Source organism: Aedes albopictus, chromosome 3, assembly GCF_035046485.1.
Source record: "Aedes albopictus strain Foshan chromosome 3, AalbF5, whole genome shotgun sequence".
Lineage (NCBI taxonomy): Eukaryota > Metazoa > Arthropoda > Insecta > Diptera > Culicidae > Aedes > Aedes albopictus.
In genome coordinates, this window is record NC_085138.1 from 89,527,911 (window position 1) to 89,542,740 (window position 14,830).

General features: G+C 39.1%; 1 protein-coding gene across 2 annotated transcripts in view; it reads left to right on the forward strand.

Moving 5' to 3' along the window:
* Positions 1–14,830, forward strand: part of LOC109415782 (glycogen synthase kinase-3 beta) — a 111,056-nt gene that overhangs the window by 26,331 nt on the left and 69,895 nt on the right. For both annotated transcript variants that reach the window (XM_029872944.2, XM_029872953.2), the window contains exon 2: positions 10,967–11,935. In XM_029872944.2, coding sequence (XP_029728804.2) covers positions 11,008–11,935 — 928 coding nt within the window. In that variant the 5' untranslated portion in view covers positions 10,967–11,007. The remainder of the gene's footprint in view (positions 1–10,966; positions 11,936–14,830) is intronic.

The following is a 14,830-nucleotide window of genomic DNA, read 5'->3' on the forward strand; positions in this document are numbered from 1 at the left end:
TACCAGCAAATCTGGTAAAATGCCAGTAAAATGGGCAATATGTATCATTGTAATCTCCGGATGGTACACTAAAATCCCTTTTTATGCACTTTTAATTTATGCACCTTTTGTATGCCCTGCATAAAAAGGAAGAAAACTACTTAGAACAGATATTGTGCATAAGAATATCAGATAATGACGAACGGTGGCCAGGGGTGTTTGTAGGGGAGACAAAGAAAGGTTACAGGGGCGTTTCATGGGGTCCCAAGGGGTTTCAGCGGGATACCAGGAGATCTCAGGGACTTTTTGGGGGTCTGAGGGGGTTTTCGGAAGCATTGCAGAGAGTTTCAGAGGGGTTTCGACTGGTTTTGTAGGCCTGACAGGTACGTTTTTGGGGGTTTCCGAAGGTCTCAAGTGCGTTACATGGGATCGGAGTGGGTCTTAAGGGGGTTTCGGAGGCATTTCAGAAGTCTGAGAGCATTTAAGGCTGGTTTTAGAGGCGTGTCGCCCGTGCAACGCCCTTTAAAGGCTCCTAAGATCCCTTGAATTGCCCTTTAAGGACAGACTTGTTAGAATCCCAAAATGGCCGCCACAATGGCCGACTTTGGCACCTACTCACGATTTCGAAAGCACAAATCTCTTCGTAAACAAAACCATCGCACCTGAGCTTCTTATTTTAAGCTTATTACAAGTGAGCAAGAACAGAATAACAAAATGCACTGTTATTTGAAGCCTGCTTCTTGAGATTTGTGCGTCTGAAGTTCTGATGGACTGCTGAAGCGGGATTTCTATACGTTTGTCCTTAATCCCCTTGAAACGTCCCTGAAACCCTCCTTATACTATAGAAATGCCCCTGAATTCTCCGTATAATGGGAACGTCAAAATATCTTGACAGAACGCCCTTAAAAGGCCCGTCAAATTTTCTGAAAGAATCTCTTAAAACGCTCCTAAAGCCCCTTGGAACCCCCTCTTTTGGGCTCTCTGGGAACTTTCTGGAAACCCCCTTAGTCCTACCTCAAATGCCCAGCAGCAAGACCTGTTCCGGCAAACTAGATTCCATCATTGAAACCCAAACTTAATTTATGCATAAATTTATCTCTTTTTATGTCGTTTTTAATTTATGCACATTTTAAATTTATGCAGTCTCAGCCATGTGCATAAACAGAGGTTCCAGTGCATTTCTGATTCCACAGAGCGAGTCCCTTGATAAATCCCCTCCTGGTATTATTCCCAGATAGAATTCCTCCTTCTGAAACCTCAGAAGGAATCTCTGGAGGAATCCCCAGTAGAAATACTTAATTGGATTTTTTTTTTGAAGGAATCTCTACTAGGAATTCCTAGAGAAATTTGCAGCTGGCAGACTTGGAATAATCCACAGATGAATTTCCTGAAGGAAACCCCTGAATAAAGAATTCCTGGAACAATCTGTCGACGCAATGTGTTTCTGGAGGAATCCCCAGAACGAGTTTCTAGATAGAATTTTTGAGGGATTCCTCAGAAAAAAAAAATCGTGATAAAATCCACAGAAGGAATGTGTCAATCTCTGATCATTTCTAGCTGGTTTTGAATCTCGGTGTCGTTTACAAAAATATTCGCGACGAACGCATTTATACGCTACAAACATAAATATAGCACGTCATGCCAATATGAATTTAAGGTGTAGAACAAAAATTCATGCAGTCAAAGCTTCCTGTTTCATCGTGTTTTTCAAGACGAAGTGACAATCGCTGCTGTAGGATGTTTTTGAGTCTAAGGATTAGTTTCAGTTGCTTTGACGTATGTAGTTCGTATCTGTTTTTGATGGTCGGCGTTTGGCATTTGAAATGAGAGTAACAGTGCGTGCCGTTTTGCTAGAGATGTCGCAAAATAATCGATTATTTGAACTAATCGATTAAAAATCTGTAATCGATTAGTTTTGAGTTTGCGACATCCTACATTACATCCTAGTTTGCGACGTCCTATTTTTTTCTATCAATCGAAGATGTTGATCATATCCTAGCTAGTAGCTTTTCAAAATATTGTTGATCAATTCCAATTTTAGGGAAGACTATACATTCTAATATATGTATAGTTCTATGAAACCTGCACAGTGGTACAGTGATATTTAGTAGGCGAGTGATTGAATCATCAACTAATCGCCCTTTTGACCTAACCTTCCTTACCAGTAATCTTGTTGGGCATTTCGTTTTTTTTAAATGAAATTTCCACATAAGAACACAAATTTCTTCAAAAATCTATTATTTCATGACACTCTCACTGAACAAACCGTCGTTTGTCGCAGCACTTCATCAATTGCTCTCTATCGAAAAAGTCGTAAACATTTTACGGGTCCCACTTACGGGGAAGTAAGTACTTTCACAATCATCTTTTTTGTCGACATCAAGCCATACTGCAGCGAACCATAAAGCCCAAGTGCCTCGATGACGTATGAGACACGCGATTGGCACTATACACAGCTTGATAGCAACGCGCAACATAATGGGAGAATGTCACTAAAATGTTTGAATAATTGATAACTGATGAGCGTTCCTTCATGGTGAAGCTCGTCACCCATTCATTGCGGAAATTGATTCGACTGCTTCTGGGGGCAAACACTCATAAACTTTGATGGATTCCCCATGTCAACCATAAATGGGACATCCGTACACCGCAACAAAACCAAACAACGAATGTAAACATTCACCCATTCGAAAATAATGCATCCGTCCACCACTACTTAGAGGCGGACTTGAGCGACATTGACCTCCGTGCCCGTTCCAATCCGGAGGTTGTCCTGAATTTCGAATTCAATTCCTTCTCTATGGTTGTCTTTGCATTCCCATGTCCGTCTTTCGATGCTTCTTCATTCGTTTCGTAGCGCAATTGTCCGACTGGATTTCATCATCCACCAACTAACCTCAACTTTGCGATCACACGAGAAGCTCTCAATTCTTGCACGTCGTCTTCGTCCATCACCGCGTGCAGCACGTTCCATTCATCGATTTTTATCTATCTTGCTCTTGCATCTCCTCTATGAAGTTGGTTCGTGATTCCCCTCCTCTATCGTTGATCTATTGGCGTCTTTGCTTTGCCACTCGATCGAAACAGCAAAAAACCGAAACGATCATTGATCGATGTGTGTTTTTGCGGGCGCCCCGGGTCGAGTTCGAACCACTCGCAGAGCGTGACCGCCGAATTGCGATGCGTCGACCTTTCCCAGGGTGGTATGCAGTTAGATCGGTCAGTGAATGGATACAACCGGCGCGATTCCCTGAAGCAAATCGATCCCCAGCCAAGATATTAATAGATTTCCGATAAAAATCTCCGTAGCGGGTGGTGGTGTAATGACCGACCGATTACTGCCACTCTCTGATGGGCAGGGGTAATTGGTCCGGTGTTTCAGTTTTGTGTTTGTCGTTTGATGGATGTAGGTGAACACTATTAAGCAATTACCACGGTTTGATTGGGTGTAATGGGCGTAAGAGGCATTGTTTCAATCAAGATGGCTTTTTGATGATATTATGGAGGATTGATTTCTTCTTCAATACCAGTCTGCAATACTGAAAACCTACACTCTCTGATTGAAAATTTGGAAGTGATATTGATCTGCCCGTTTTTTAGAAATGTAAAGGTCGTTCTCTAAGCTTACAATTTTCTTCAACGAAAGCGTTGTTCAAAGAGCTCAACAACATGTTATTTTTTAAGCCCATACCTCCGCCAATTTACATCAGATTTCAAGAATCCAGGACTCATTCCAAAGATATTAACAAGTCAAAGAAACTTTGAACATGATCTAAGCGAAACTTTTACAAGCATATTTGCATGATAACTTAATCTAATTTTGCAACGTATTTTCAAAACAAACAAAAAATAACTTACGCCTAGCAAACGGCAATCCACTCATCAATATGAACCTCTACCAAGCATTCACTTTCCTATATTCACTCCTATATATTCACTCCAACACCCGCATGGACTTGCGCAGTATTATATTGCTGACTGCACCCCACATTGGAATATCACACTATTTTTTGTACGCCTAAAAAGTGTGATAAAAGTGCACATTTGCCTCGGATCGTTTCGACGTCTTCGGTGTACTTATTCCTTGATTCACTAGGAATAAGTGCACCGAAGACCCCAACTCGATCCGACGTGATCCTGAGCTGCAATCACACTTCGAAGGTGTGTGCACACTATTGTGACAGTCCAATTTGGGGTGCAGTCAGCAATATATGTATGGTCTGCTGTGGACAAACAATTGCATAATCATTTTTTCGTTCTTTCTCGCCACATTGACTTGTACTCTGATGTGGCAGGCGCCAATCCCGCCTTAAAATAGACGATCGTCAACAGTTCTACACATTCTTACACACTGAAGATAGTTAAGTAGGTGCAGCAGATCTAGCTGTATACTGAAATAGTATCTACAGGTTATCAAACATACTCAAGCTCATTATAATGATTCATTGATCTGAAGCCTTTAAGGATATTCTAGTGAACAGTTCTTGGAGAAATTCCTTGAAACATTCCTTGAATTTTAAATAAATTTTTACTGTTTGAGTTTATAGAATTCTCTATTGATATCAAAAGCTAGGACAAATATTTTCCAATTATGGATAATTTTTAAATCGATAGCGTGCTTACAAGATTTAAAAATGAATAAAGATGACGCAGATATAAGCTTATCGAGGAATTCCATTTAATATTCATGCAAGAATTGTTCTAAGGGTTCTTTATGGAATTACTCCAATATTTCGTGGTCTAATTGTTCCAAGGACTGTTGAAAAGATTTTTCCAGTAATATTTCCACAGATCCAACCAGAAATTATTCTCATAATCACAGCAGAATTATTCCAAGAAGTCCTCTAGCAGTGTTCCTTAAGATTAATCCTTATTCCAGCCTTTCTCAAACTTCTTTTCCGACGCAAGCATTTCTTATGGTGGCTGGTGGGTTGCGACGCATTGATTGAGAAAGGCGGCCTTATTCCATTAATTTTTCATGGGATTATTTCAAATTTTCCCCCAGAAATTATTCCACAGATTCTTCCTCCCTGGGTTTATCCAGGATTTTTAACGGACTTTTTCTTCCTAAGATACCTGCAGATATTATTTTAGGGATTCTTTTAGAAAACTATGTGTCATATCTCCACCAACTTTTACAAGGACTATCTCCGAGAATTTTCGCTAGTAATCGTACTTCTATGGATCCCTCGAGGAATTCTTTCAAAATTGCCCAGATTTTGGTTTAAACGTAAAATACGTTTGAAAATTTCCTATGAATATTTTTCCTTCTTTTCCATCCTCTTTCAAAGAGCTCATACTTCTACACATTATTCCAAGCCCAAGCAGCACACAAATCACAAAGGAGTGTCGACAGCGCAGATTTATGATTGTACAGAAGCTACATTCATGTAATTCTAACTCAAAGGCAGAACAACTTAAAAATGGCTCGTGTCCAACCAAAAACCTGCGCTGTCGACACACCTTTGTGACTTGTGTGCAGCTTGGGAGGATTTCTTTAAGGATTACTTCTATTATAATTTCTCCAATAATTCTTATGAGAACTGTTCCAGAAATTTCTCCAAGAAAACATACTGGAAATGCTTTCAAATTTTCCATGATGTTTTCTAAGAAACTCACCAGCTTTTTTCATGAATCCCCGGGAACTCTTTCAAGGGGTTTTCCAGGAATTTGGAATAGTTTCTTCGAACTTCGTAAGCAAGTACCTCCGGTAATTCTAGAAAGCGCTTGTCCGAGATAATGCCTCCAGGATTCTTTGAGAAAATCTTCCGAAAATTCTTGTAGGAATTCCTTCAAGAATTGTCCCATACTTTTTTTCTAAGATTCTTTCAGGAATTTTTCAAAAGATTTCACCAGAAATTTTTCTCCAGAAGTTCTTCTAAGTTCTTTTTTTTCAGAAATTTTCAGAAATTCCTTTGAAGCTTCCTCAGGTACATAATTCTTCAAAAAAAACTTGTGATTTTTCCAGGAATTCTCAAGAAAATCTATCAAGGGAAATCCTTTGAAAAATTCCTGAAGAAGTCTTTGGAAGCATTCCAAATGGATTTCCTGAGAGGACTCCTGGGAAAATTCTTGAAGATGCTTTGAAGGTATCTAAGCCTAAGGATAAAACCCAGAATAATTTATTGGAATAACGAAATTGAATCCTTAGAGGAAATCTTAGAAGAATCCTAGGATAAATTTTTGGATGAATCCTTGAAGAAATTTCTGAAAGAAATCCTGAAATAATTGTTTTAGGAATTTATCAAAGAATTTCAGAAGGAAATCAGTAGAAGTTCCAAACATAAATTTTCAAAAAAAGGCTGATGTCGTAAATTTAAGGTAAAACATAGTTAAGATTCCGCCCAAAAAATAATGATTCAAGCATTCTCGAAAAAAAAACCCTTGGGAACATTATTAGAGGAATTCTTCGAAAATTTCCCAAAGCATACTTTAGAGAGTTCCTGCAAAATTTTCGCATGAATTGGAGAGGTTTATGCTGCCTTTGAATAGTTGTTGAAGATATGCTAAGAAAAATCGCTGCAGGAATCATCGGAATAAATACTGGTGGAATCTTGCTTTTAGAAATTCCTGATAAAATCTGCGGGAAAATTCCTGGGAGAGTTTTTGGAAAAAGTATTCCTGCAAATATATCAGAAGTGGGCAAAATTCTTGAAAAAATCCTTACAAAAGTTCATGATGTAAACCTTGGGGAAATTACTGGTGGAAATCTTGAAGAAATAATTGGACTAATTACTAAAAAAAAGTTTCAACGAATTTATGGGATTTATCCTTGGTGAAATTTTGGGAAATCGTTTTGATCAAATCGAGTCGATTTGAAAAAATTTTTTAATAAAAACGCAAGGGAAACTTGAAATTTCCTTAGGGAGTCCTTGGTGGACTTTCTCGATGATTGCTTGGAGGAATTCGTAAAGGATTTCTAGGAGAAATTCTTGGAGCAGTCTTTGGAAAACTTCTAAATAAGCGTAGGTACTCCTAGAAGAATTTTTTAAAGAACTCTATAAGAATAGATCGATAAACTTCATCAAAAATTCCTGGAGGAACTGCAACTGGTGATATTGCTAGAAGAAAATTTGTTGAACTCCTGAGAAAGTTTCTGGGAAAATTCCTAAAAGAATTCCTTGGGAAGTCCTTAAAGAACTCTCGGAGAAATTACTGTATAAATTACCGGAGGCACATCGACTAGAAATCATTTCCAGATTTCTTTACCCAGTACTCTTTTCAGCAATTTTGTCAATAATTCATCTAAAATTTTGATCTAGGCTTTCTGTTATTGCTGTAGTAGTTTCACCGACGAATTTGCCAAGATTTTCGACCGGAAGAATTTCTCTATAAGCCACCAGTTACTTCTTTAGGGATCCGTACATCTTAGTTTCAATCTATGAAGATCTTCTCTGAAGTCGTATTGACAGTTTTTAGTGGCCATACAGAAAACTCTGTGGCTTTTCTTGCGACGGTTTCTGGTGGATTGTGAGAAAATCTAAAGGAATTTCAACGATTTAGATGGAACTTAGAGATTATTGGACCAATTGAAAGGGAAATCTTGTGTGGAAAATCTGACTGTATTCCAAGCGAAATATTTTAAGAAGTTGGTTTGACTGGGAAATATACTTCTTTCTCGGTGGATTTCGAGGAAGACATCGCCGACGTTTCTATCCATATGTTGGGTTTTTTTTTCAGCGCTGGAAATTAATTAGACAAATTGGTTAGTTTTGAACCCTGAAGAAGAATCCCAACATCTGGATGGAAACGTTGGCGATGCGGTATGAAAATTAACGCTTATATATAAAGAAGGAATGAATTCCAAAGGCTAATAATCATAGACTGAATGAGCTTTCCCATCGTGAACATAACAAGAGCTGCCAAATTACAATGGATAAGGCATCGTAGCGTTAACTTTCGAGCTACCGAAATGAACTCTCAGCAACTTGAAAGTTCCGATTCATAATTGAGGAGCATCTAGAGCAGCTTCTAAGCTGGTGAAAAGGGTAACAATGTTCTTTTCGAAATTTAATGCACTGTAACAGTTCATTGTGGCCTCTTAAGCAACATGATATAGCAGTTTAAGGTGCTCCTCGGAACTTTATATAGTCTGAAATTACTCTGGCCTTTTAGGCAGCCAGAAAGTTCCACTCGGAACTGCATATGAGGGAGTCGTTACTTGGGAGAACACCTGCAGGGGCTTCTATAGGCATTCGAGATGAATACGGCTCCAATTTTCTCCATATGGCTGCTCCACGTTTCATGCGATATCTCATTGTTGTGGTCAATGCACTTCCAATTTTCTATGTTTTGAAAATCTGAGACTATCAGCTTTCTAATCGTGAGTTGGGGTTAAAAATACTGTAATATATTTTTTTCCAAAATTTTCAAAGAGTGTTTGCTTAGGCCTTTCTCAAAAGTAAGGCTGGAATCAAAATTGCGAAATGGTGATGCAAATTATTCTTTTTTTATCTCAAACGTTGCTTATACAAACATTTGAGATAATAAAAAAATATTTTGGGATTTGTTAAGGGGAAGGGGTGACATAAAACAAGTTAAATATTTGCATCGGTTTACGGTGCAATATTTTCAAAATCGGTTTCCACACACTTAGAGGAAAGATCAAGGTATATATCTCCTGATTTTTTCGCCTGGTGGAAAATGTTTTTCGTGTTTCCAAAATCCAATTTAGTTCAAACAAGTTTTTTTTAATGTGAAAACGAGAAACATTTTCAATCAGGAAAAAATCAGAAGTTATCTTGATCCTTCCTCTAAATTTGTATGGAAACCGATTGTTTCATTTAAAAAAAAATCAAGAGAGCAAGAGCCTAAGAAAATAATTTCAAATGAAAGATCCAAAAGAATTTTTGACAAATTTCTGATACACTTTGTGAATACATTCAAAGAAAATTGCAACAATATCCAGAAATGATTTTTTAGAAGTTTATCACACATAGTTGCATTCTGGACGTATTGCTGGAGCAATCGTTGAAAGTTTTACTTGCCGAATACCTAACATTTTTGGGAGCATTCTAACGGCAACAGAAGTTCCGATTAAGAGGTATCGTATAGTAAAATTTCTGGAAGATTTGCTAGCATAGATCATGGTGAGCTTCCTGAAGGATTTGCTAGATATATGTTTGTAGAATAACCTAGAAGTTTTTGTGATAAAATTCCTGAAATTGTTTTGGAACTAGAAATTCAAAATACTTTGGCCAAACTTTGGAAGAAATTCCTGGAATAATATCCAATTACATTCTGTAATTTCTGATTCTCCAATATATGGTATGTCGAATGGTCAAGCAAGCGTCATCATAACGTTGTTTTGAAGTTAAAATGTTCGTCTAGTTTTAGCAAATTCGGATGAATAATCTTCCTGGCGTAACGTCTCCACTGGGAGAAAGTCTGATTTTTAGTATTAGTGTTCTATGAGCACTTCCACAGTTATTTGACGATATGCACAGCAAGAGTGAAAACATTGCTTCTCCTATACTAGTAATATGGCGGAGTCCACAAATTACGCAATGCTCTAGGGGGCACATGTCTATGCAGCCCTTTACAAGCTTGTACCAATTTTCTGGTACCACTTAACGTACTGAGAGAAACTTGAAAATTAGAAGACACAGAATGTGACTCCGAGCCCACACCATGAACACTCATGTTTTCACAATTTCATCTCTCTTTCGGCTTTCTATTCCGCAGAATCGTTACCTGGCTTGTGGCTTACTTGGTTAAAGCGCCAGTCTAGCGAATACGGAGTCGTGGGTTCAAATCCCACCAGAACGCGATTTTTTCACAACTTCATCCAACGGTCACACATTTATGTAGTACAAAATTTTAGTACGCTCAGTTTTATAACAAACTCAAATTTGATCACAATTTTGTAATTGTTTCAATAAAAAAATCATACCTGTCGACTAAACCACTCAGACGTCCCACTGCATACCTGCCTCGCATTCCTCACAGTTAATGGAAAACGTAGAACCGCCTCGCTCCTCCACATAAAGATGTGCACACACTACTGTGAAGTGGAGAAAGGAATGTGCATAACTGGTCGTACGGGTCCAACCGTAAAACTGACCAAGCCTCCGCTCCGCACACCATTTCAGTAGCCGCGAACCGATACTTAACAACGCCGCCGGCTGTGTAGTTATATCTGATGTGGTCTGCTGAAGAATCCATCAGTAAGAAGCGCTGCAGATCACCATCAATCAAGCGTCCCAAAAAATACATCGCTTCGATTTGGTATTGCGTTTTACTGTGGCTGCTAAAAATAGCACGTCCATTAAAATCTAGCCCAGGCTCCGTTCGCCCGTCCGTCCGGCGGCCTCTCTTGACCACCTCCGGCAACATACCTGACCTTCTCTCCTTTTCCTTGCCTCATTTTCCGGCGGAGCACTGTGTATGTCCACGGACGAGTTGAACAGTTTCATTCGGACGCAGTTCACTTTTGTTGTGGTAAGACGCTTCGTAAACATCCACGACGCAGTACCTTTGTGCGCGTTCCGAGCAAGTAACTGCTTTCACGTGGGGTCAAGTGATGGTTCAACTGCGCGGAGAGTTGGACAAGGCCCGTTTGCCGGACGCGCCGCGCCGTATCGGTCGCCGTTCGGCTTGCAAAATATAAATAAGCCATATAAGCTCCTCCAGACAGCAGCCCTAATTGTCTGCTGCGCGGAGCCGCGATAAGACTACGGTCAGTAATGATCATTTCGAAGTGAGTCCGCTCACGCGCATGTTAATCACTCATTTCTTTCCCCCTGTTTGTGACTGTATGGGTTTACTTACTGGTGATAATCGATTGCGCCTCTTCGTTTGACCGCAACAGCAGCAGCAGCACCCATCGCCGGCTCCGTCCCGTCCACTTCTTGGAGCAATTCCGAGATGGACCGCGGAGACGGAGGAGGCACAGGGACTATGGCAGAGTCCAAACCGTCCGACTCTGAATCTGTGCTAATTAAAGATTGTTGTTTATTCTACTTCTTACACTCACACCCGTCTACAGAGAGTAACAAGGGAGATAGTGTCCGTCAAGATTCGGGCACAATGAAGCAGATCAATCTGGAGGACACTCCGCTAACGATGGCGATAATCGTGCGCCGTCGGGCGGAAGCCATCAAGCACAACAGCGAGTGCGAAACGGACGACCAGAGACACAATCAAACGTTTCCGCCACTCGGTACGGGTACCATCGCGGCATCGGACTCGGGCGTGTTCATGTCTACCTCGGATATCGACCGGACGCACAGTGCCAGCACCAGCACGCAGCACTTGAGTGCCGTCGAAGAGTACACGGAAGGTCAAACGGCACCGACCAAGTCCAGTTACGTCATCGGCGAACAGGACGAAGATGAAGAAGAAGAAGACGAATGCCAAGGCGTCGAAGAGGGGGAGGAGGAAGAGGATGAAGACGCCATCGAACTGGATCAATCACACGAGAGCAAGACTGATAGTAAACTGAGCAAACGAGCTTGCCAGAGTCTACCGGACGTGAACAGTCCTCGGCCAAACGCTTTGAAAGCTAAAGGAACCACCTGTGATAGTAGTAGTGATATACACGTAGCACCTAAGAAGGATGAGATTGAGCTGCGGGCCCCGTCGGATGTGGCCAAGCCCTGCGATACGGGGGGCCTGGGCATCGGCAAGCAAGCGACGGCACCGGTAGCGTCGGGCCCGGCGCCGGCGGCCGCAGTCCAGCGGAAGACCATCGATCCCAGCCTGCTGCAGGCGTTCTCCATCGATCCGAAGCTGATCAACAAGTTCGACGGGCTGGAGCACACGCTGTACTACATCGACGAGAACGGCAGCCCGAAGCTGCGGGAAAAGTACTCCGTGCAGCAGCAGATTGCGGCCGAGAAGAAGCGCCGCAAGAAGGCGAAGAAGCTGGAGAAGTACGGCCCGGACGGCGAGGACGAGTCGGCCCAGTGTACCTGCTTTAGCTTTAGTAGGCTGTCGAAGAAGTTCCGGGATATGTGTAAGTGTGCCCTATTTGTTTACATAATTACATTTTAATTTCCATGTATGCCTCATTTCATCCGACCTTGAAAATCGGAAACTCGTTTACGAATGTGCAGGGGATGGCCAAAATGTTTGGGATAGGCAACTTTTTTTCTCTTACAAAAAAATTCAACATGCTATCACTTTTCGTAGAGTGCATCAAAAAATCTCAAATTTTGACTGATTATCAACCTGTTATATGTGCCTCACTGGTACAAATTTGTGCTCGATTGATTAAACTTTCACAAAGTTATAACCGTTCGGGTGAAACACTATTTTTTAGACAACTCATTTTTGAGCTGTCATATCTCGGAAACCAGTGAACCGAATTGAATGAAATTTTGAACGTACACTAACAATATACAGATGCTTCACAAACTATTAAAACATAGATAGTTTTGAACGTTGAAAAAAGTTATCATAGATTGACACTTTTTGGATTTTTCTCGAAAAAAGGTAATTTTTTTACGTCAATGTCAATAAATTTTAGTGTTGATGTCCAAAGATTTTCCACTTCTGTTCTCAAGTTATCTCTAATCAGATATATTAGAGCCTATTTAGATTGAAGAAAGATTGTATTGTATGGTATTCTATATTTGACTTATTTTCCTCTATATGGGTAAAAATTTCAACCCGGTATAACTTAATTCGTCGTGAGAAAATATTACTTTTTATAACGTTGTATTAAGTATCAATATATTGTTCATAAACGTTAAAAAATTCATTCAATTCGGTTCACTGGTTTCCGAGATATGACAGCTCAAAAATGAGTTGTCTAAAAAATAGTGTTTTACCCGAACGGTTCTAACTTCGCGAAAAATTATTCAATCGAGCTCAATTTTGTACCAATCATGCACATATAACAGGTTGATGAACAGTCAAAATTTGAGATTTTTTGATGCACTCTATAAAAAGTTACAGCATGTTGAATTTTTTTGTGGGAGAAAAAAAGTTGCCTATCCCAAACATTTTGGTCACCCCCTGTATGTCTCATTTTATTAAAAGTGCTCAACTGGAATAGAACTTGACAAATCGCAGTTCGAACTCCGGATGCTGCTCACCTAAACAAGCTTTATAACTTTGGTTTTATATCTTGGACTTATCTGGTATAAGAGCATTACCAGCTCAATGTTTGATATACAATATTCTTCACCTAACTTTTGAGAACAGCAATTAGTTTACTTGAAATTGATTTGTTGGATTTGAATTATAACTTCGAAGGTATTTGAAGTACATACTTTTAAAAATATATAATATCCATTCTCCAAAAACCTTACGTTTTCGATTTTTATATTATTTTTCTGGCTTTCAACCACAAAATTTGCCAAGTAGCCCAGTCAACGGCAAGTCAAATGCTTCTAACTATTTTTTTCACAAATTTTTATTTTTTACCAAATTTAAACAAGCAAAAGCAAACACTTTTTGAAATTTTATATCAATATACATTTTTATTCTACATTCACAAATACTGCAGTAACAACAAATTCAAAACATAAAAAAATACAAAAAATAGGAAAAAAATTGGTCTTGTTAAATGTTATTCGAAACGGTCTGAAAATTCACATATCTGAGAAATATTGTTTTAATTTAGAAAACAATAAACAGTAAAAAACGTCTCGAATACCTTGCTTGGTCCCAGACATTTTTTAACATTTTTGATTTTTTGAATTTGCTATATATAACATATGCTTGAATGTTGGCAAAAAATATGTATAAAAATAAAAAAAATCTCAAAAAATGCTTTCTTTTTCTTGTTTTGAAAATCGATGAAAAATTTAAAAAAAAATCCAGAAGAGTAGCGAGCCATTGGAATTCTCGGCACTCTTCGCTATAATTCAGTAAATTCCAAACCAATTGACTTCAAATTTTGTACCCGGCTAAATACTATACTGTTTGTCTGTCTGTCTGTCGCTTCCCTTCCAAAAACTTTTTTTTTCAGAATTTTTCCGGACTTCCTAATTAGTTTTTTTTTCGACTTTTCCAACCCATTTTCCTGATCTGTGGAAAATTTTGTGGAAAACATTTTTTTCATTTTGTATTTTTTTAATCGCTGAAAAAAATTGCTTATGATTTCACAAAACAAAATGTGTCTCCGATGCTTCGTTCTTGAGTTATGATTTTTCAAAGTAGGGTGTGTCTGCGGAAAAAAATTGTTTTCCACTGAAGTTTTCCGAAAAATTAAGCGACCCTAATTTTTTCTCAATAGGGTTTTTATTCATAAATACATTAACCCTACCTATGAAAAAAATTGAATTGAATTCTGAGAACCTTCGTACCAATTAATACGATACTAAAAAATGCCCTGCTTCAAACGAACACTTAATCCTATTGCTAATCATTGTTCACAGAGCACATTGCACAGTGGAAAAAATCGACCCAAAAAACGGATCTTTTTACGCCGTAGGTTTCGGTATGTGAATTTGACCATTTCTGACGTAAGAAGTACGAGAAATCGATTGGTGCATTCATCGCACGGCACGGGAAGCGGTCTATTTTGCCCCGTTTTGCCCTATTTTCATACAAAACGAGAATCAAAATGTACTTTCAAACATCAAGCACGACTGTAGATCATTGAAAGTAGCTGCAGGTGTAATAAGAAGTCAATGGCAATCATAAGAATACATAAGAGATCCTTTCAAATGCTTATTTTGCCCCATATGCCCCAACAACTGCTGGAAATTCACACTTTTACTTAATTATGAATGGATTTTCAACGTTACTGGTTCAAAGTTGATATTTTTGACATGAACAAAGAGCGCTAAATCTTTTATCATCAGAATCATCTTCGGGAGTTGCCCAATTTGCCCTATTTTCATAAAAAATAGATTTTAAATGTATTTGGTATCGAATCCCACTCCCGACAAACTCGCAA